General features: G+C 37.1%; 1 protein-coding gene across 6 annotated transcripts in view; it reads left to right on the plus strand.

The window, feature by feature from the left end:
* Window positions 1-958: 958 nt before the first annotated feature.
* PPP2R5E (protein phosphatase 2 regulatory subunit B'epsilon) overlaps window positions 959-21,360 on the plus strand; it is a 75,147-nt gene continuing 54,745 nt past the window's right edge. For 3 of the 6 annotated variants that reach the window (XM_026670154.2, XM_087952307.1, XM_087952309.1), the window contains exons 1-2: window positions 1,006-1,753; window positions 5,607-5,767. In XM_026670154.2, coding sequence (XP_026525939.1) covers window positions 5,611-5,767 — 157 coding nt within the window. In that variant the 5' untranslated portion in view covers window positions 1,006-1,753; window positions 5,607-5,610. Of the gene's footprint in view, window positions 1,754-5,603; window positions 5,768-21,360 lie in introns of all 6 variants that reach the window. The other 3 variants (XM_026670155.2, XM_026670153.2, XM_087952308.1) reach the window with 3 other exon arrangements.

The raw sequence follows: 21,360 nt of genomic DNA on the forward strand, positions 1-21,360 counted from the left end.
GGGCACCATTTGTTTCTAGTAAAAAAAAACGGTTAATCCCCTTTAATAAGTGCTTTTTGCTTTGCCTGGATTACTTGGCAATTCGAATTCTTGGTTGGGTGAAGAAGCCCCTTTGCAAAGTGAAAAGTCTCTCTCAAATTCAGGTATCAAGTTTTTATCAACTCCATGCTAAATTCAGGGTCTCTGAATTTCAAGGCAACATTACCTGCATTAAATCTTTCACTTTCAAAAGATAATAGACGACAGGCAGCAACACATTTCCTGTTTGAAAAGAACCATACAGAAATGAAGCCGGTCCTTAGCCCAGAGAGAAGTGATTGTGGTACCCTACAAAACAAACCTTTTCTTTCAGGAAACGCGCAACCCGCAAGAAGTGTCCAGTACGCTTCAGTCAATTTCCCGACATCATATTTTTTTTTTGGGGGAAAGAATCCAAACTTAGCACAGCTTTTTTGCCCCAGGCCCAGAAAAAAAAGTAATTTCATTTGTAAAAATTATTTCTTTATGACAAGACAGCCGTTTAATTTGAAGACCGGGGGAAACTGACCATTCACTGCGGCGGGCGGAACTCTTGTTGTCGAAGCTCTTCTCTTGCCTCACGGTATTGTCCGCATCCGGGTAAAGAAATTCCCACGGCAATTCCAGGGAAAAACCGGACCTTTCCCAACAAGTCCGTCAGCCGGAGAGTCGTTCAAATTTTGTAGACGAAAAGCGAGCGCCCTTTAATCGCCTTGTACACTTTACCACAGGCAGCTCTTCCTCTTGTCGGCGTGATTCCTCCTCCACCCCCACCCACTCCCCCGTCAGCACGACCATCTCTGCGGGCCTACCCAACCCAACTGCGGGAGCGGCGGGAGGAAGGCCTGTTTGAGTGATTTTCTTGCCCAATGAAGCCGCGCGTCGTACTTCACTGACATCCGCGTCGCGCGCAGCCTAACGGCTCCGCCTCCTCCTTCTCTGGCCCGTGGGCGTGTGCGCGAGGCGGAGCGGTGAGGGTAGCATGTTGGGCTGTGAATGAACGGCTGGTTTGGGTGACGGCGTGAGCGCGAGCGAGCGAAGGAGCGCGCTCCACTGAAGAGAGAGAGAGCGAGCGAGCGAGCGAGAGCAGGAGAGGGCGCGAGTGAGCGGGCCATGGCCGGAGCTCAGTGACTGACTGACTGACAATAGAAACCAGCGAGAGCTGCAGAAACGCCCGCAGTCCCAGGAACAGAAGCGGAAGGCCGCAGCCACAAAACAGAACGCCGCCTCTCGTTAGATTTCGCCGAGCCTCCTTCTTCCTCTCCTCCTCCTCCTCCTCCTCGCACCCCGCAGGCAGCTCGGGCCGCGCTCGCTTGGCGCCCCTCCTTTCCCCAGGCCGACTCGCCGGGAATGTGAGAGAAGCAGCCGCGGAGAAGAAGGAGGAGGAGGAGGCCTGGCAAGCGGCGGTCGGCTCGTCAGGAGGAGGAGGAGAAAGGCAGGAGAGGCCCCGGCCCGGAGCGTTGCATGGGACCGAGTGGAAGCTGCTGTTGCTGCCGTCGCCGCCGCCTCCGATCCTGACTCCGCCGCTAACGTCGTTTTGCGCTGGGGAGGCCGACGAGGCCTACCAGGCTGCGGCTGCTGCTTCTGCTTCTGCGGCAGGGAGCGCACCGCAGAAAGAGAGAGGGAGGGAGAGACACGCGCCGACGAGGCTTGCCGCCTTCGCTTCAACCAGGGATCGCCCTCATCCTTTTCTCTCCTTTTCTTGTCTCCGGATTCTCTACCAGGAGGGATCAAGGTAACTTGCTTACCAGGCCTGGGAAGCTGACGGGGAGAAATGGGGGAAACATTATTAGAGAGGGGCGGAGAAAAGGGAGCCGGTGGAAGGAGAGCGGCTTAGGGTTTTCTGTACAAACCCGGCACGCGAGATCTTTTAGGACTTGATCTCTTCCTTCTTAGGGGTCATCTAGCATAGGCAATAGCGGCCAGCCGACCTCACATCGGGATTGGTGTCTCCTCTGTTATCAAAGGATCCCTTCCCTTGGTATTATTTTTTTCAACCTCGTTTCCTAATTTTCCCTTCTCCCAATCTCTGACGTCTGTGATAAATCAGTTGCTTTATAGTAATCATCGTCTTTCGATCACATCCTTTAAAAATAATCTTTCTCGTCTCGGTTGTGCTGGTGGTGGGGATAAATGCTGCGGTTCACCTTAATAAATGGCAGTTATTTCAAGAATAATTTGTTATTCCCATTTTTAAAGAATGAAGTCCTATTTTAGACGATATGAGGGGGAACCCCCCCCCCATGATATTGTTTATCCTTATTGCTAAGGATGGCTAATTTTGAATGAGGTTTAATCATTTATAAAGAAGGAGAGAAGAACTGTTACTAAATTTATAGCTGAGATGTGTTGTTTCTTGTTGACACAATGATCCTGCAGCTGAACTGATCTGCTTGAGGACTTGTCAGTTAATATGATGAGTGGTTCTGTTTAGAGACTGTGGAAATATTTCTGGAGGGATGGAGATAATGTATTATAAGAATCATGGGCAGTGCAAATATAAACCTTCCATTATATATTCAGAACCTAAGATTCTAGTCTCAGTTGGGGAGCAAAAGTTTGTAGAACCTTTGGATTTAGTGGCTGGAATTTTGCTTTCCATGTTACAGTATCTGGGGATTTCCGATTCCCAGTGGAATTAAAGTAATACTTTAGTTATTCTTTGAAGAACATTTCTCAGTATGCATAAGGTGCTGGTTTCATGTAACTAAAATACTGATAGCAATGTTACTCTTGTAGAAAGCCTTACATATAAATTGTTTATATGTAATATTAAAATTGATAACTATTATACTAATCAAGTATTACTATACTTTCATACTAGGCTATGCAACTTGGTGTAACAATGCAATGGTGTCCATGAGAATAATGACTTGATAAAGTAGCAATTGATTTTGATAAATCTGCTTTTTCCACTGAGCATCAATCGGTGTAATTTTTGTAGTAGAAAAATAGCTCTTATGCACACAATTGTGGTTTGTCCCACTTAAATTTTGGTACCTATGTTGTCATGCTAAAAGTTTATAATACTCAGATATCAATTTTCCAGTTTGATAAGATAGTGTTCAGAAGTATGTCATTATGGCAATAATACCTTCTGTCTTAAAAAGATTGTGTAGATGTCTTATTGTGTGCACTTATTGACCTGATTAAATTTACTAAAGAAATAAATGAATATTGTAGTGATCTTTAGTGAGTATTTTATAATATGTAATTTCAGTATTATGCTTAGTATTACTTGAAAATCTGTTTTGGGCATAAGCCTTGCTTTAAAAGCTTTGTATTATTTAATATATATTTAATGTATTGCTTCAGACCTACATCTCCATCAAAAAAACAAGAAACCACTTTTCCCCCTAGGAGGACATTTATATATTTTTTAAAGATGTTAAAACATTTTTATTTTTATTTAGAAACTTTCCCATCTTTAGCATTATTGTCATCTTTATAAGGTGGTAGCACACAAATCTTTCTCTTATATCATGAGCAACGTTGAGCTAAACTTGTCTGAATGCCAAGATACTCTAAGAATCTCCTCAGCCTCCATGTATTTACTATATAAATAGATGCTTTGGCTTGAATGGACTGAAAATAGTAGAGGAGAAAGCTCCTAAAACATGCAAGGTGAGAAAAGGATGATAGCTTTTTTTCAAAGTTATGACTTTGAAAAAAAATAATCTTGTGCTTATCAGGATGCTACTGCTGCATTTATATTTTCCTCTTTCCTAGGCTATTCCCTACATTTTGCTTAACCAATGCAGAGTGGTATCTTTGACTCACTGAGAAAGGTGACCAGATGCCACATACCAGGTTTAGGAAGGAAGCAGCTACTTGACTGATAATGCTCATAGAGATAAGATGTGAAAAGCAAAAGTAGAAATCTGGTCCACCAGCAACTTCTAGATCTGAATTACTGTGAGAGGGACAGTCTGTGATGGTCAGGGAGCACAAGTAATGGCTGAGGTGGGTTTAGGGACTTGATCTACAGCTAATTTAGACAGATTCTGTGTTCCAACAGCATACCTCTGATTGAAAATCACTATCTCATGGGAAGGCTATGTAATGATGAAAAAGCTTTAATTTTAAGTTTAAATAGACAAGTTATGTATCATCTACTGTTCCCCCCCCCCCATTTTCTGTGAAGCAAAAGATAAAAGTAGCATAATTGCTACTTTTGAAGAGCATCCGGAAGCTCCAGTTGCTGCAAAATGCAGCGGCCCGCATGGTTTTGTGCAGACCCCGGTATGCACATGTGTCACCTCTCGTGCAGGAACTGCATTGGTTGCTGATTTGCTTCCGGGTGCAATTCAAGGTGCTGGTTGTCACGTTTAAAGCCCTTCATGGCTTGGGACCGGGTTATCTGAGGGAACGTCTCTTGTCCGTCACATCTACCCGACCCATGAGAGTGGGGAGGCAGGGAATGTTGTGGGTCCCATCCCTGAGGGAGATACACCTGGTGGGACCCAGAAGAAGGGTCTTCTCCATGGTGGCTCCCTCTCTCTGGAATATCATTCCCCCAGAGATTAAAATGGCCCCCACTCTAGCACTCTTCCAGAAGGCACTGAAGACCTGATTTTGCCAGCGGGCCTGGGGAACGCAGAGCGGGATGGAGCCCATTAAATGACTAGTGTGATCTGCTGTCGTTGGGGTGGAGGGTGGGATTTGGGGGGTGATTTCCCCCCTCAGATTTTGTTCTATTGTACTTTATTAATTTATTTGATTCTTTTTGTTAGTTTTTATTGTTTTTTATTTTTATTTTTTGTTTTAAATATGGTTTTACATTGTGTAAGTTGCCTCAAGTCGCCATGGGCGAATAGGTGGCAATATAAATTAATTAAGTAAATAAATAATAGCAGATATATTAACTGTCTAACTTTTGCATAAACTGTTATTGGATTGGTGTCCTTGAATGTGGAATTTTTCAATAGCGATGACTGGAAGATACATTATACTCTTGCCAAAGTACGATAATTGTAGAAAAAATGTAATTCTTATGTATGTATGTATGTATGTGTGTATGTATGTATGTATTTATTTATTAATTAATTACTGGAGTGCTATTGCTATTAAGATATTACAGACTTGTTTTTTCTGCCTGTTAGTGGCAGATGAATGTAATGCAGGAAAATTTTGAAGAGTATCTCAGAAGAAGGAGAATACAATGGCAATAAAATAAATTCATGGCACAGGAAACTGTAATACTTGTAAAGCCAGACAACATGGAAAAGTTCAAGTAGTCCCTACTGTTGATAGATTGATAGATCTGACTAGTTGCTTTCAAGATAGGGTAATCAGAACTGGATTAGGATAATGGGGCTTTAAAAAAGGTTACTGCATATGCCCAATGTATTAAAGACATTCTTCCTCAAATATACTGAGGTCACCTTCTTGAACTGTCAGCATTGGTCAAGTTGGCTGGAGAATTCTTGATAAAATTCCATACAACCGGAAGATAGGAAGGATAAACTAAACTATACACAGTAGTTAACTATTACTTGGTACTATGATCAATGAGAGTAAAACATGGACAGATTAGGACTTTTTTTCCTTCATATTTACTTGAAAATAATGTCTGTTCTTTTCAGTAGGGATATGTCCTCAGCACCAACCACTCCTCCATCAGTGGATAAAGTAGACGGATTTTCTCGGAAGTCCGTCAGAAAAGCTAGGCAGAAGAGGTCGCAAAGCTCCTCCCAGTTTCGGTCTCAGGGCAAGCCTATTGAGTTAACTCCACTGCCTCTGCTAAAAGGTAAGGCTTTGTGGCCCTTTTAAATATTGAGAAACAGTGGTTATACAACATCTATTTGCAGCCATATTTACTATTGTATTAGTACATTTGAATATTTGTATGTATGTATACAGATGTGCTGTTCTTTAAGCATATACCTATGATGCAGGAATGTAAAATAGCTGCTATTTTAGCAGGAAGTGCAGGATTTGTAAATTACTGCTTTATCATAGCATCTGGCTATTTTTGAAACATTTAATCTTTAATAATTTTGTAGCTTACTGATAGAGGAAAATGTGTGAAAAATATAAAACTATGGGGAATGTTTTCTATTCTGGGCATAATTTTACTGTCAAAACATTTCAGCCTATGGAAAAGTATAGTTCTCACTACATGTTATATTTTGTAAATATGGCAAATAGGTATCAGAACATTCTGTTTCTGCTCACATTTTTTCTTCCCTCTGGTTATTTAGTTCATTTACAAAGAACAAGGTATAGACTGTAATTGAACAAAGATAATGCATCATCATTTTGCTAGAGTCAAACAGAAAAAAAAAGTTAATATGTATCTCACAGTAATAAAAGTACCCTGATAATCGTGACTTTGTATTGCAGAATTGGTTTTTGTTGGATTTATGAACATACCTTGCTGATAGAGAGATTGGGTCTTTACTCAAACTCAAGCTCAGTCAACTTGTCTACTTTTAAAAAAACTTCAGATATTGGAGAAGTGGGGTAAACTATATATTGTCTTTTCCTAGTGCTATATAGTATGTCCTAAGACAAAGTAGTCAGATCCTCTGAAAATCCTATTGTAGTTGCTTTGTAGGCTTTCTTCAGTTTTCTCTATGTGCACGCATATGTTCAGAAAACACTTCTGTTAGGACCAACTCATTATTTTAATATTTTGAGGAGGGTGCTTCGCTTGCACAGTACTTTTTGTGATACACTTTGCATTGCTCTACTAAAATACTGTAGCCAACATTCTTGCTTTAAAATATCCGATTTCTATCAGTTTTGATTGGTTTTTATGTCTTGTTTAAAATGAAACAATGTTGTATTTGAATATTAACTATTGTTTAAGGTCTCAGCATAAAATTCCATGTGACACTTGAATTTTACATAAATCTACCAAAACTAAAATGCTTAGAAAGTAATGGAGCTGACTTTCCCTATGTTAGGTCAAAAAAAAATAATGCAATTTGACTGATCAAATCATGATTGAGGTTGGAGAAATTATATAATAGAAGAGAGGGTGGTATTAATCAGAAAAGTCTTGCTTCACAGATTTATAATGGCTAAGCAGTATTCTAAACTATGATCTAATTATTATAAATAATTTATGGATTGTTACAGATTCTAGGAATTTAATATGGAACCTTCTGTATACAAGATGCTTATTTTATAACAGTACACTTTCCAAATATTGCAATGCCAAAGTTTTTTTTTTTGAGAAAGTGGATTATTTTTATTAATTAAAATTATTAATAAAATTATTAATTTAAATTTGCACTGAAACAAACTAATTATCCCATAAACAGAATAATTTTTAGTGTGGAAGTAGTGGTGATCAGGAAAATTCTTATCATGATTTAAACGGAGAAGAATATTTGTATGTGTCCAGTCCTTGTGCAATTGGGTAGTAAAGAACATTGATTTGTTTTATAATTGTTAGAAAAACATTTCACATTTTTCATAAAAGGTATTCTTGACTTCATAGAATATTTATTTATTTATTTATTTAAAAAGGCTTGTTTTCCTCTCAAATCCTGCAAGATTCCTTTCTAAAAAGTTAAAATGTAAAACTATTTAAGAAATACTGCTTAGAAATTCTATGAGTTACATATTTAATATGCAATTATTCATATATAATTATAAATCACACATAGATAATATAAGTTCTGAATTACATACTTTTTATGATTTCTCAAATCTATTAAATTATTGGGATAAGAGAACGTTTCTGATTTCTCAATACCACCATGACATTGCACGGGGTAAATAAATATTTAGTAATACTGTTGAACATTTCTTCAGTGTCAAAACATACCACCTACCAAACTAGTTGCTGAGATAATGTAGTTCTATATTATTCTTCATATGATGGAGGATTCTGTATTCATGATTAAAAATTAAATTGTATACTCATTTATAATTCAGTCTATGTATTACTACATTAATTTGGTTTAATTTCTTAATGTCTGGGAAAACGTTTATTAATTGAGATTTTCAGATTTCAGATAGATTTAGGGCATCAAAAATTTCATGTCTTTGGCACAAATGTGTAAAAAAATCATTTATTAATAAACCAAGTGCATATCTGAAGTACTTAATGACAATTTTTACCCTAGGACTATGATTTACTCAATGAGTAACTACAAGTATGTAGGTTTGATAGAGCATTTTACCTTTTAATTCTAGAATGTTAACTTGAATTATTGACTACCTGCCAGGACTTCATTGATTTAGGTAGAACATTATATATTTAAAGAGCTAATAATTGTGTTGGCACAGGTGTAATTATGTCAGCTGAATAATTCATCTATCAAATGAAGACTATTGAATTTATAAAGACTGTTGAATCTCTATATTAACTCTGTATTGTAAAAATAAGTTTACTTCATGATTTTCTCTCATAGTAAGTATGTTTGATATTCTTGAAATTATATTGCATTCATTTCTCATTATCATGAAATATTTCTTTTATGATATCAGAGTAATATTAATTGCTCAAATGAAAGACCCATGATAGAAAAATGGGCAGAAAAAAATAAGTACTTTGATTGAACTACTTACCAGAATTTTATTTAGTGATGAAATCTTTTAGGTAAGCTCAGAAGATCTAGTTATGCTGATTTTAACACTTTCTAATGGAACATATTCATGAAAAGTTATGAAAATTAATCAGCAAATCTGGACTTGGGGAGTGGAAGTATGTGAATGTATATTATTTTCATTTTCCTCATTTTTTTCAGAATCTTTTGTGACTCTTCACATCTTTAGTTGGTACTGTTGAAAGAAGTGATAAAGAGATTTAGGTTTTACAAATTATCTAAATGAATTTATTCAGGCAAAATGTCCTAACTTAACAGATGTTGATGGTATTTGATTTAAGACTGATTGTCCAAGGGAAGGATATTGGGTTTCTGCAGGATGGCTTGAATATGTTTATCCAATGTTTGGCTGCTGTGAAAAAAGCAAAGTCTATATTAGGAATAGAGTGAGTGAAGATATTAATATCAGTATTATAATACTGATATAAGCCTGATTTATGCTATTTTTATTCTGAGTCTCAAGCAAATATATGATACAAAATAAACTTGTATGTATAAGGAGATATTACGATGTTTGCATTTTTAGTTGAAAACAATTACAGGTTGAAATGGTAGGAATGTATTATGCACACTGTAGAAAAAGTTTATTCTGTATGAGAGTTGGAAAGAAAGATTTTTCTAAAGGAGCCACATTTCATTTATAGATTGTTTTGGTGTTAATGTTGAATAGTTCTCTCTGGTAACAATACTGTGAGAAGGTCTGTAGAGAACTGGACACAGTATCCCAAATGAGGCCTAACAGAAGTAGAAATTGGTTCAAATTCCTATTAATTATTCAAAACAAAATTTGTCTTTTTAGCATCGTACTTTTGGGTCAAGTCCAATTTCTGATTCTTTTCATGACTGTTACCAATATAGCCCAGGCAAATTCCTCTTATCCTGTAAGGTAGCCTTCAATTTATGATCACAATAGGACCAGAGGTTTGTTCGTAAGCTGTGTCAGTTGTATATTGAGACACCCACATGATCAACCCCTTTTTACAACCATATTTACAGTGGTCATTAAGTGAATCATACACTTGTAAGTTGTAAGTCTTCATCTATTCTCCTGAATGGATATTTTTTCCTGGAAACTGGAAAAAACATTGCAAAGTATGGCATGTGATCACAAGATTTTACAACAGCTAGAAGTGCTTTTCAGTTAAAGAACTGGTCATGAATCAAGGGCTACCTCTAATTATGACTTCTGTTTTTCTCCCCAGATGCAGAACTTTACATTTCTCACCTTAAATTCATTATAGTTGTTTCTGTATGAACTTATGTATATCTTGAGCTATTGAGCTATTTTTCCAATTTTTGTCACATCTTTATATTTGATAATCATATCCTCAATCCAAGTCATTAATAAAAGTGTACACTCTAGGACAGGGGTCTCCAACCTTGGCTACTTTAAGACTAGTGTCCACAAGTCTTAAAGTTGCCAAGGTTGAAGACCCCTGCTCTAGGACACTTAGTACTACTCTGTAATCTATTGTATAGCCATATGTCAATATTTTTTGGATGTGAATGTTCAGTCTGTTATGAAGCCATCTAAGATTTATCACCTAACATATTTTATCATTTTATTAATTTTTAATTAATATTATTAAGATATTATAAAATATTTTGTTGAATGTTTTGCTGAGGTTAAGATATACTATGTCAATGGCATTCTCGAATCTATTAAAGTTGCAATTCTCTCTCAAAGAAGAAGGTAAAGTTTATGTGACTTGACATATTTGTCACAGACTTATGGTAGCTGTTCTTCTGGGACCTCACTGATTTTCCAGAAGCTCACCTACAGAGGTTATCTTGGAGAAAAAATAAGACACTTAGCAAAATATGATTTAAAGCTGGAAAAACAAAATAATATTAGAAAATAGCTCTGTCTTCATTTTTTTCGGCTGCCAGGTCTTCAATTCTGTTACTTTAGGCCTATAACAGTTCTACCTCAGTTTGGCATTTAATTCAATCATTCCTTTGGATCTAGTAGACAAACTGAGCCTTTTAGGCTTTAATACACGCAACTAGATTCTTGATTTTGTTATTGATAAGTCCCAGTATGCGCGAGTTGGGACTAATATTTCTAACACCATTTTCCTGAGCATAGGTTCTCCTCAAGGCTGTGTCTTAAGTCTGCTGTTGTTCACCCTGTTGACCCATGTCTGTTGTGCAAGATTTGTCAGCAACCATATTGTGAAGTATGTGGCTGATACAATAATAGTTGGTCTTATTCAGGACAATTACTACAAGAAGAAATTTTAAAAAAACATTTAAATGGATATAAATTTGATCCCTATTTTTCTCTAATATTAAAACATTCATAACTATTATCATAAATTCATATTTAAAACTTTAGGAAGGAATGAAAATAATTATGAACTTTGAGTTTTCCCTCTGGTTCCCATTTCTTGATCACCCAAGTTTTAAATGTGTGATTTTATATGAACAAGGAATGGGAAGATAAATGTCTTTACAGTTTGTACTTGCTTACTGGTCACTTGTGACCATTGAAAATTATAATGGCATTGAAAAATGAGATTTATGTCTGATTTCAAAATTACATCCATTGCAGCCTCCCTGCAGTCACATGATTGTAATTCAGGGGTTTGGCAACTGACGCATGTTTAGAACAGTTGCGGTATTCTGCAGTCATGTGATCATCATTTGTGATCCTCACAACTGGCTTCTGAAAGTCAATGGGGAAGCCAGCAGGAAGTTGCAAGTCATGGTCGTGTAAAGTTGTGTTTAATGACCCACAGTGATTCACTTCATGAACACGGTAAGAACCAATGCCATAAGTCGGCAACATTGTACTCAATGACTTAGTGGTTGGTAAGTGAGGTCTACCTGGATAGAATCAAATTCTTAATTATTTATGGGAAATCTATATCTCTGAACTTATCTTGCAGAAGAATTAGTTACAAATTCCAGGCTGATTTCAAATATGATGCCTGTAATCATTTATGTTTAGGTTCATGTGATCTTACTTGATCTATTGATGAATTGTATGCCTCTACAACATTTTAAATCAAAAGAATGTTGTACAAGATTCAGTGTTGTACAAGATTCTTAATGTCAAACACAGAAGGCTCTCTTCAAAGTATGGGGAAAATTTGGATTCGGTTTGGTCATTAAATCCCTCACCTTCCATTTTATCATTAAAATGCCCAAACTTGCTGAAAAATAAACTGTATCCACTCTAGCAACTTTGGTATCTCACTGGCTCTTGTGGTGTAATTTACTGTAATATCTGGTCTCTTTAAGCCCATCTCCCAGAAGTTAATAGTGTACCAACTATAGTACAAGTTGATTTTAAGAAGGTAGAATTTCTGCCTCAGTTAAGCACAACCTGCTTAACATATTTCATTTGCCATATAGTAATTTAGTGATTTTTAATAACCTAAATTATTTAATATTTCAACCATTACCAGTAGTAGTAGAGTGTTTATTGTGGATCAATGCTTCTTGTATTTTAACTGATATGAAAACCTATCTTCTCCTATGAATGTTAATAGATTAGGTGCTTTTGGTAAGGAGTTTTTTGTCAAAGACCAAAAAACTTAAGTATATAATGTAATATATTATAAAATCCAATTTTAATAAGTTGATAGGGAAGTCTGAAGATGCTCTGTTGTTTCTTGAAGTCTGAAAATGCTGTGCTGTTAAATGATCAACTATTTAAAAAGGACAAGCGCTTAGATTGACAAGATAAATTTTCTAGATTCACCGGGATTCTTTTTTTAAATTCTCCAATCACTTTTGATAAGCAGCTTCTTTTCCTATTTCACTATAAATGATCAACAGTGTGATTCTTTAATAGTCTATTGCCTCTGAGCTTAAGAAATTCTTTATGGCCAAATGTCCTGTTAAAATCTTTGCTATCCACTTTTTAAAATATGGTTGCAAATTCAAACTTTAAAAGGGGATGATAACCAGCCGTTTCAAAATAAAACTTCCATGCTTTGCTGTTTTCCACATTAAACCATTATTTTACACTGTCAATTAACAATAATTAACTATGATGTCTGTATTACTAAACGCACAGGGAAGGTTCCTCTCATGCTTACCTATATGTTCCCTACCAACTGCACCAGTTCCAGTTCTCCCCTGGCTCTTTGAAGCACTGAGGATTAATTCCTAAGCTCAGTCAAATAAATTCGATTTCTTAATAGTTCAGTCTTTTTTTAACCCTCCAGGCGTAATGCTCAGGAATAAAAAAAAAAACTGTTCTGCTTTTGAAGCCCACTTCCTATCCCTCTTTGGAAGAGGATATCATTATGTTTTTATAAAACATTTTATAAAACATATATCACTATGTTTTATTAGCTAGCCAAAAGTCCATTCATTTTTAGAGACACCCAAGTTAGCTTTCAGATCACTGTGTATAATGCTATAAATAGTTTACTGTGTTTCGTTTCTCATTTTCCTGCTGACAAAGGCAAATGTAAGTTTCTTAAAATATTAAAAATAATGCAATATGCTAATAAGTACCAAAAACATAGTACAATTATATAAAAGCATATATCTTAGTATAATATGGTCACCTAAAATAAAACCCATAAAAATTATTTGAAGAAAATAGCTAAAGAAAAAGAATGGCTTAGTTCAGCATTACAAATTGCCAGTGTGGGCATCAGGCTTCCTTTATGTTGCCATCTCATAAATTGTAGACATCTCATAAAGCCACATCTGAGAAGGCCCTTTCTTTTGAGGTCATATACTTCTTTCATAGTTACATGAAAAACAAGCAGAAACAGAATCTTGTTTTCCCTTCTTAGAGCTAGGTTGTAGGAGACAATTGACTGGTATATCTGCTAACTGATGTACTTTGTATTTTGTTTCCTGTTTCTTTGTTTTGGTGTGCTGAATAATTGTTATGGCCTGACAAACAGTAGGAAGGTATTACTTGACTATGTTACTTTCAAGTGATGCCTCTCTTCAATTTTATTTTGTTTACTATCCACCAATACCTTTCACTAGTTTTCTTGCTTGTTTCTCATAAGCTTTGCCATTTTGGATGCTCCAAATATCTTCTGCAAGTTGCAATGATTAACTGTAGCCACTAGAGAGGGATAGATAACACTTGTGGGTGATGTTTTGCTGCCTAAAAACCCTATTTTATGAAATGAGTATTTCAAATCAGTCAAACATTTTGTATGTTTGGCAAACATACAGTATCTTCTGTAGTTTTAAGATAATGAAATATTGCATAATATCCGTACGTTAAATATCCTAAGTTTTAACAATTTAATAATTGTTATTTTCAGTGCAAATGCATTTTAATGTGTATATTATAAAAGTTGATTAGTTTTGTAGAATGTTGTATATAATAACAAGTAAATGTCTTCTGATGATAAGGACTCCATAATTTAAATGAAATGAAATGTTGAAAAATGTAGGGATCGGCAGGCAAGTATTTGTATTGGTGCTTTTCAGTTGTCAGAATTTTGTTACTTATATCAGTTCATTTTTCTAATGTATAGAATATCTGCCTCATTTCAAAGACTTCAGAATCCCTTGGTGAACTGGGGTTTGGTTAGTATTTGTGCGAGTACAAAACTAAAACTGCTGTCTCTGTTTCCTGTTCAGATCTACATTAAAGAAGGATATTTGTTGCGTTTATTTTATAAAACTGAAGAGAAGGAGAGAAAAAAACAGCAACAGTAAAAGGGAGGGGAAGTAATGCAAAAATTTTTTTTAAATGTATGTGTAAGTGTACATACATTGAATGTGTGTATACATTCTATGCAATTTCAATAAAAGATAAACATACTTATTATTTACAACTTGCTAATTAATTGCTTACCAATGTTGCTTATATTTGTAATATATATATGGCCAATTGCAGTGAAATATGATTATATTTTGGAATCAGAACTGGGGGAGGAGGTTCATCAATCTTTAGTTGTCATAATTCTGTTGAGGCATTTGATCAAAGTCTTTTTCACACAGCTAGTAGCAAAGTTGCTTTTCACAACAAAATATGTTTCCAGAAAACCATAGAGAATCCCAGTTTCTAATTACAAGAAATAATTACTTGTAACCACATGGTGGTTTTTATCCATATAATGAAGGCTGTGAATGTCATATACACACAGGCTCTAGATTTTGCTCAGATATTTTCAATATGCTGGGTATGCTGTTATTGACATGATGTCCAAGGAAACAAATTTAGTAACTAGTTGGAATATTTGAAAACAGTGGCATCCTCGGGGTATGTGTATGTCAAAATCGGAAAAATAATGGGTGCAGCAAGCAGTGCCTGTTTTGTATACGTTTTAACATTTCACTGCAGTTTCAAAAAAGGAACAATTTGCATTACAATCCTCTGTCTGATATCTTTTCAATTTTGATTCCTCCTCCTCCTATGAACACCACTGTTTGAAAAATCAGATCTTCCAAGATAGTTTTCTCTGAAATGTTTTTGTGGATGGCTAGCACCAACAGATGAAACATAGAGGTCTTAACGTGGATGAAATAACAGCTTAAGGAGGAAGGATATTTAAATGTAATTATATAGAATTGCAGCTGTAATATTTTATAAACTTGATTATTTGTAGATTGGATTTGGTAAGGTGCTATACTGACAGGCCAATTAGAATAGATTCACCAGAAACCTGAATTAAAGCAAGATTCCTCTGAGAGAGACTAAAATTTGCTAATGATTCAGAGATTTAGGAATCTAGAATATGTGTGTTTAGTTATGGTAATTTTTCCCCTCATAGAAAAAAAATGGCCTAAGAGCTGAGTTGCAGAGGAAATTATAAAGTAATATTTTTGAGATTTGAGATTGAATCTAATCTTCATGTTTGGGGAACAGGTTATTTCAATATCTTATTGTATGACTGTTTTAGAGTTTGCTTATTTTTTTAATTTTTTGCTTCTGAAAGAGATTTGGTGGAGGTTTGGTGGAGTCTTAGAAGAATCTTGGTATAGTTTGTGGGGATGTAGAAGGGTGTAGCATTGGGTGTTTGTTTAGAAAATTCTGGATGTTCAGGTCCTTCTGCCTCTACCATATTTTGCTCACATCAATCATCTAATCCTGTCCTATTGCACTTTCTGTGGTTTAGGTTCCAGTTGAGAATTAGACCAAAAAAAAGCCTTTAATTATTTTTCATTATTCACTTATTACAGTGATGGTGAAACTTTTGGGTTCAATGTGTCAAAAATTCAGAAAACCCCTTCACTTTGCTAGCAAGTCTCCCTCCCCCTCCCTCCCTCCCTCCCTCCCTCCCTCCCTCCCCCCCCCTCTCTCACACACACACACACACACACACACACACGTACACGAAATAACCCTAACCCCAATTTCTGCTTGATACAATGCTGCTAAATAAATGGTTTAGGAAAACAGGTGGGTCTGGCTGTTGTTCTTAAAAATTAGAATCTTTTATTTGAACCTAAGATTTAAACTTTGATTATGTGTGCAGATAGGGAATTATTGTCTTGGTTTCTATAATTAAACAGAATTTGAAGAAATTTTATAGTGGTATTTGAAAATGGTAAATGGAATTGTAACATTGCAACTTAAAATAGAAGTAAAAAAATCTGTGAGCATCTTCTATGTGAATAACACATCATTTGATGGTTACTCATCAAATTAGTATAACTTCCTTTTGACTTACACTTGTATCATACTATCATCATTGAATTGCATTCATCATCTTATTTAATACATTTTCCATTGATACGTTGAAGATACAACCTCAACTTTCAATAGTGATAGTTCTCTAGCCAATTATGGTTGTAAGTCATGACAGTCATAACGGGATCAACCCAATTTTGCAGCTTTTTTGTCATCATTAAATGACTCACCCATAGTTATTAAGCAAATGCCATGGTCATTAAGTGAACACTGTTGTTAAGCAAATGACTGTAAATGTGGGCTGGTTGCCAAGTGCCTAAAATGCAGTCATGTGGGGCAGCTATCAGAACTTTGGAACCAGGTCATAAGTACCTTTGGTGGGGTCTGTCATAACTTGGAAACAACTGGCCATACATTAAGAAATACCTGTAAACTCTACTACTCTCTTAATTCAAAGTTCTGTTATTCTAAATTGCAACTGCAAGAGTCTTGCTGCTGTATGAATAGCAAACATTATAAATGCTATATTGTGGATGAGAAGGAAATCATGATGCATATGATTAAAGAAACATAACCCACGTCAGATTAATGGTTAAATGAAGTGTGACAAATAATTTGTCAATACTTAAGAATGGGAATATATCTGCAAAAGAATGTATGCATCTTTTATACAGTTCTGGCTGGAAAAGGGAAGCATTCAGTTAGTGTGAAGCAATAGAAAACCTGTAGGAACAATATCCAAAATGGGAGATTATTATGAATACAGTATTTTTTGTGGAGCTGTATGAATCTACTTCTTTCATTTGGATTCAAAGAATCATGTTAGTGAACAAAAGAAACGTCATTTATGTAAGTGAGAGTTGTTGATACAGATAGTCCTCAATTTACAACCACAATTGAGCCTGGAAATTTGGTCATTAATCATTGTGGTTGTAAATTGAGTCACCATATGATAAGATCCAATTTTACAGCCATCCTTCCACAGCTAGTTGTTAAGTGAGGCACAATGGTTATTAAGTAAATCATGTGGTTGTAAGCCCTAAACCAACTTTATCAAATGGGAGTTGTTCAGGGGTGGGATTCTACTGGTTCGGACCGGTTCTATAGAACTGGTTGTTATGAATCTGCGCAGTTCGGAGAACCGGCAAATTGTGCCCCTGGCTGACTCCGTTCCTCTCTGCCTGCCCCTCCCTACCCAGTCAGTCCTTACCGCGCATGCACATCGCGCACATCCCCAACATCTCTGACTGTGTTCTCCTGCATCCAGTCATTCCTTAAGGTATTTCTTTTTTCCCCCCCCTCCTGATGATCAGTTGTTCCGATGATCAGCTGTGCCGGGATCCTCCTCGCTGTCTTATTGCTTCGCCCAGGAGGCTTCCCTGAGGCTCGGGAAGCAAAAAGGGATGCATAGGGGGGTAGTTATGCCACCCCCCCACGCTCTGTGTTTTGCCTTCCTGGGTCCCAGGGAAGCTTCCTGGGAGCAAAAACACCCCCAGGAGGCTTCCCTGAGGCCCAGGAGGTAAAAAAAGGGGGGGCCTGTAAAAAAAGAGAAGAAGCCACGCCCACTCAGTCACATGGCCAAACCCACCTAGCCAAACCCATTTAGCCACGTCCACAGAATCGGTTGTTAAAAAGTTTGAGTCCCACCCCTGGTGTTGTTTGACACTTCTTGCCAGAAAATGGCAAAAAATGTTGCAAAATTCAATTAACTGGGATAGTGCAATTGGTTTGGTCCAGTTGTCAAACACCCAAAATGTAATTATATGATCAGGGGATGGTATAGCAGTTGAAACTTGAGGACAGGTTTTTAAGTAACTTGCTTGGAGCCTAGTTTACCTTTGAATGCTCATTAAGTGACTGTTGTAAGTTAAGGTTTACCTGTACTCTTTTCTGACTGTATTTTATGATGTGCAGAGCTTGTTTTGCTCAGTCCTTAGTTTTTCCAGAACAGCTCTTTTGCAGGTGTAAGAGACAGTAAAAATGTCTGGTGGAAATATGGTACAATAGTTGTATAGATTTGATAAATCATATACAATTTTCATTAAAACATTTTTTTTAAAAAAAAACTTTATTATTGCAAATGACAGCTTCTAGCCAGCTTTGTTATCTCAAAAAAGCTAAGGTGTGTCAGGTCAGTAGGAAATCCTGATGCATGAGACTGGAAAGTTGAAAAAATTGCAAGAAGGCATTGAACTTCCCTTACGTTGTAAAGAAAACAATGATCAGGTGCAAGCAAACTAGAACCATTGGTTTAAGGCACAAATAGATATTTTATTGTTGATCTCTGTATTACAAGAATCTGGCTAAACTGCCTGCCTTCCCTTAGGAAACAACAGATATAGATCTGAGGGTTTGACCTCAGATGTTTCCTCTCTTGAACAGATTCCAATTGGAATGTCTCTTTAGTCTCTCTAGAGAGGCCCCTTCACCTTCAGCTGGTGGTTCTACCACAACAACATAGTCATGTCCATTTAGTGAACAGGAGACAAAGGGAACTTTATCTTTTTTTGGGTGTGTGTGTCAAATAACTAGAAAACTCAAAGCTGTTTCGATTTGAACTGTTAAAATACAGTAATATGAACAATACATTAAATAATATAAAAATAGCATTCGTTTTAAAAGGGAGAATAAAAGCAGAAGCAAATTAAATGTTCATATAAGGATTGGGTGTAGTTATATTTTTCTCTCTCTAGCATTTTCAAGCAAATGCAGGGGCCAGTTTCTTTGGGGAAGGATCAACTGAATGTTGGTCCATTGGTTGCAGCAAGAATTGACTGGCCGGTTTGTTGTTGAGTCTGACACCATGGGCTGAGAGACAATGAGTGACCTAAAGTCACACAGCCAGCTCTTATGAATAAGCCAGGATTATTTTGGGCCAGTTACTCTTTCTCAGCCACCAAAGTTCATCTCAGGTGGCAGTCTGGTTGGTCAATTCCTGTTGCAAGTAATGGATCAACAGTTGGTTGATCCAGAGCAATGAACTTGATTCCATTGAGGGCTGCATCAGGGTTGTGTTTGACCTTGGGGACCAGGCCAGGGTGTGGCAGGGCCAGGGTGGCATGGCCAGCTTGATGTCATGTTGACTCATGTTGGGGGTGTCTGTGGTGGCCCAAAGCGTTCTGCCAGAGAAAATGGGTTCCCAGGCTCTGTTTTCAGCCACGACAGCCTCCTGCTGCTCTCTGCCAGCAAAAATGGAGCTTGGGGGGGGGGTCCATTTTATCTGGCAGAGGCACTGCGAGGTGGCCCTTCTCTGTTTCCAAGGCGGTCCCGTGGGCCAGATCTAAGCACCCCATGGGCTGGATGAGATCCCAAGGCCTTGAGTTTGACACCCCTGATCCAGAGGGAAAAAAGGCAGACCCTGCACTTGTGGAAAAACACTAGGAAGAGAAAACTAATCTTTACCCTGTTCTACCTGTGTGAATGCTTTTTTCTGCTTTTATTCTCCCCACTTTTTCAGGACTGTTTTCAGATCAGTCATTACAAGTGCACCTCATATTCAGATGTGGGGAAGAGAACATGAGTATGTGGGCAACTCTTAAAAATACAGTAGTAATAATTTGCATTGTTTTAGGTGAATTAAGGCATACTTCAATTCATAAGGATTTAATAATCTGCATTAGCGTTATGAGCTGTCCACATACTCTTCACGAATGGGAAAGATCCTACTGGAGAAGGGGAGAAGTGATTTTAACTTTCCTCACTCTTCTTTTCTCTGAAAAAATTCAATAGAGATAAGACCCTTTTGAAACAACATGGAAGCAGGTTTTTGAGCTGCATAGAAAATGGAAATATGTGAAAAACCAATTTCTACAATTTTTTCTATAGTAGAAAGCATCTTCATATTTTTGCATATACACAGTATTTTCTTTGGAATAATCTTAAAAAGAGAAAACATGTCTGTTAAATAAAATATTTAAACCAGTATTTTATAAAATATTTTACAACCAGCAGCAAAATAGACAGACCACCAAGGTAACCAACCTGAAAGGCCAAGTTGAAGACAGACCATCCTCTTTGTGACTACTGTAAAGAGTTGATACTGACTTCATGATACTTAATTCAATTTTCCAAAGAATTTTTTAAAATATACTTAATATCGGATGTTGAGGTAATTCCCCTTTAGGAGAATGAGCGCATACAGGGAGACGTATAGAGAGTAGTGTTTGAATAATACACACACAGTACACAGATACACTGTACAGTAAATGTAGGTTTTTACTTCCAGAAAGTTTAAGCAAAGTTCAAGATAAGCAGTCCAAAGTCATTCATAGGTAAATCAGTTAGTTTTTCAATCCAGGGATAATCCAATAACAAATTCCACAGCCTTCTCTGCTGTGGCTTCTGCCCTTTGGATCATCTTGTCCTCTCAAATGAGATTGGCTCCAACTTTTCTGACCTTCCACAAGAGCTTAAAGACCTGGCTCTGCCAGTTGCTTGGAGCTCCAGTGGAGGAGCTTTACATTGGAGGTGGCTGATAAATTAATAACAGATTCTACCTCCCCCACAACGCTCATCTTACCCCCCCCCCCACTTTTCATCTTTTAGTTAGTGTTGAGAATTCATATTTTTATAGTATATGATTTGTATTATATATAGAGCCGTGATGGCGAACCTATGGCACACGTGCCGGAAGTGGCACGCAGAGCCATTTCTGCCGGCACATGAGCCGTCACCCCAGACCAGATCCACTGCGCATTTTTTGCGTGCTTTCCGCCAGCCAGCTGATTGTTGGGTATCTGCCATGCATGCATAGAGGCGTGCAGTGTGCGGCGGGCTCACGCGCACATGTGAAGGGGGCGGGTCACCCACGCATTGCATTATGGGTGCACTTTTGGCATGCAAGGACGAAAAGGTTAGCCATCACTGATATAGAGGCTTTGTATAATTTTTTATTATTGTAAGCTGCCCGGAGTTAGTCTGTATTAAGATAGGTGGCCAATAAATTTAATAAATAACAAATAATAACCCTAAGGAGTCACTACCAGAAAGTGCATATTTAACAGAATTAGATGGATTATTGGATTAAGTTTGTACTGGTAGGCCACAATGAAGTCCCACATTTATTTTGCTAAGTGAGAAATTTATTAAATGAATTTGTCCCATTTTATCACTTTTCTTGCCACATTTGTTAAGTGAATCACTGTAGTTGTTAAATTAGGAACACAGTTGTTTAGTGAATCCCATTGACTTTGCTTGTCAGAAGGTCACAGA

The sequence above is a fragment of the Notechis scutatus genome, chromosome 1 (assembly GCF_049901735.1).
Source record: "Notechis scutatus isolate UNSWTSFEM ecotype Mainland chromosome 1, rNotScu1.2, whole genome shotgun sequence".
Lineage (NCBI taxonomy): Eukaryota > Metazoa > Chordata > Lepidosauria > Squamata > Elapidae > Notechis > Notechis scutatus.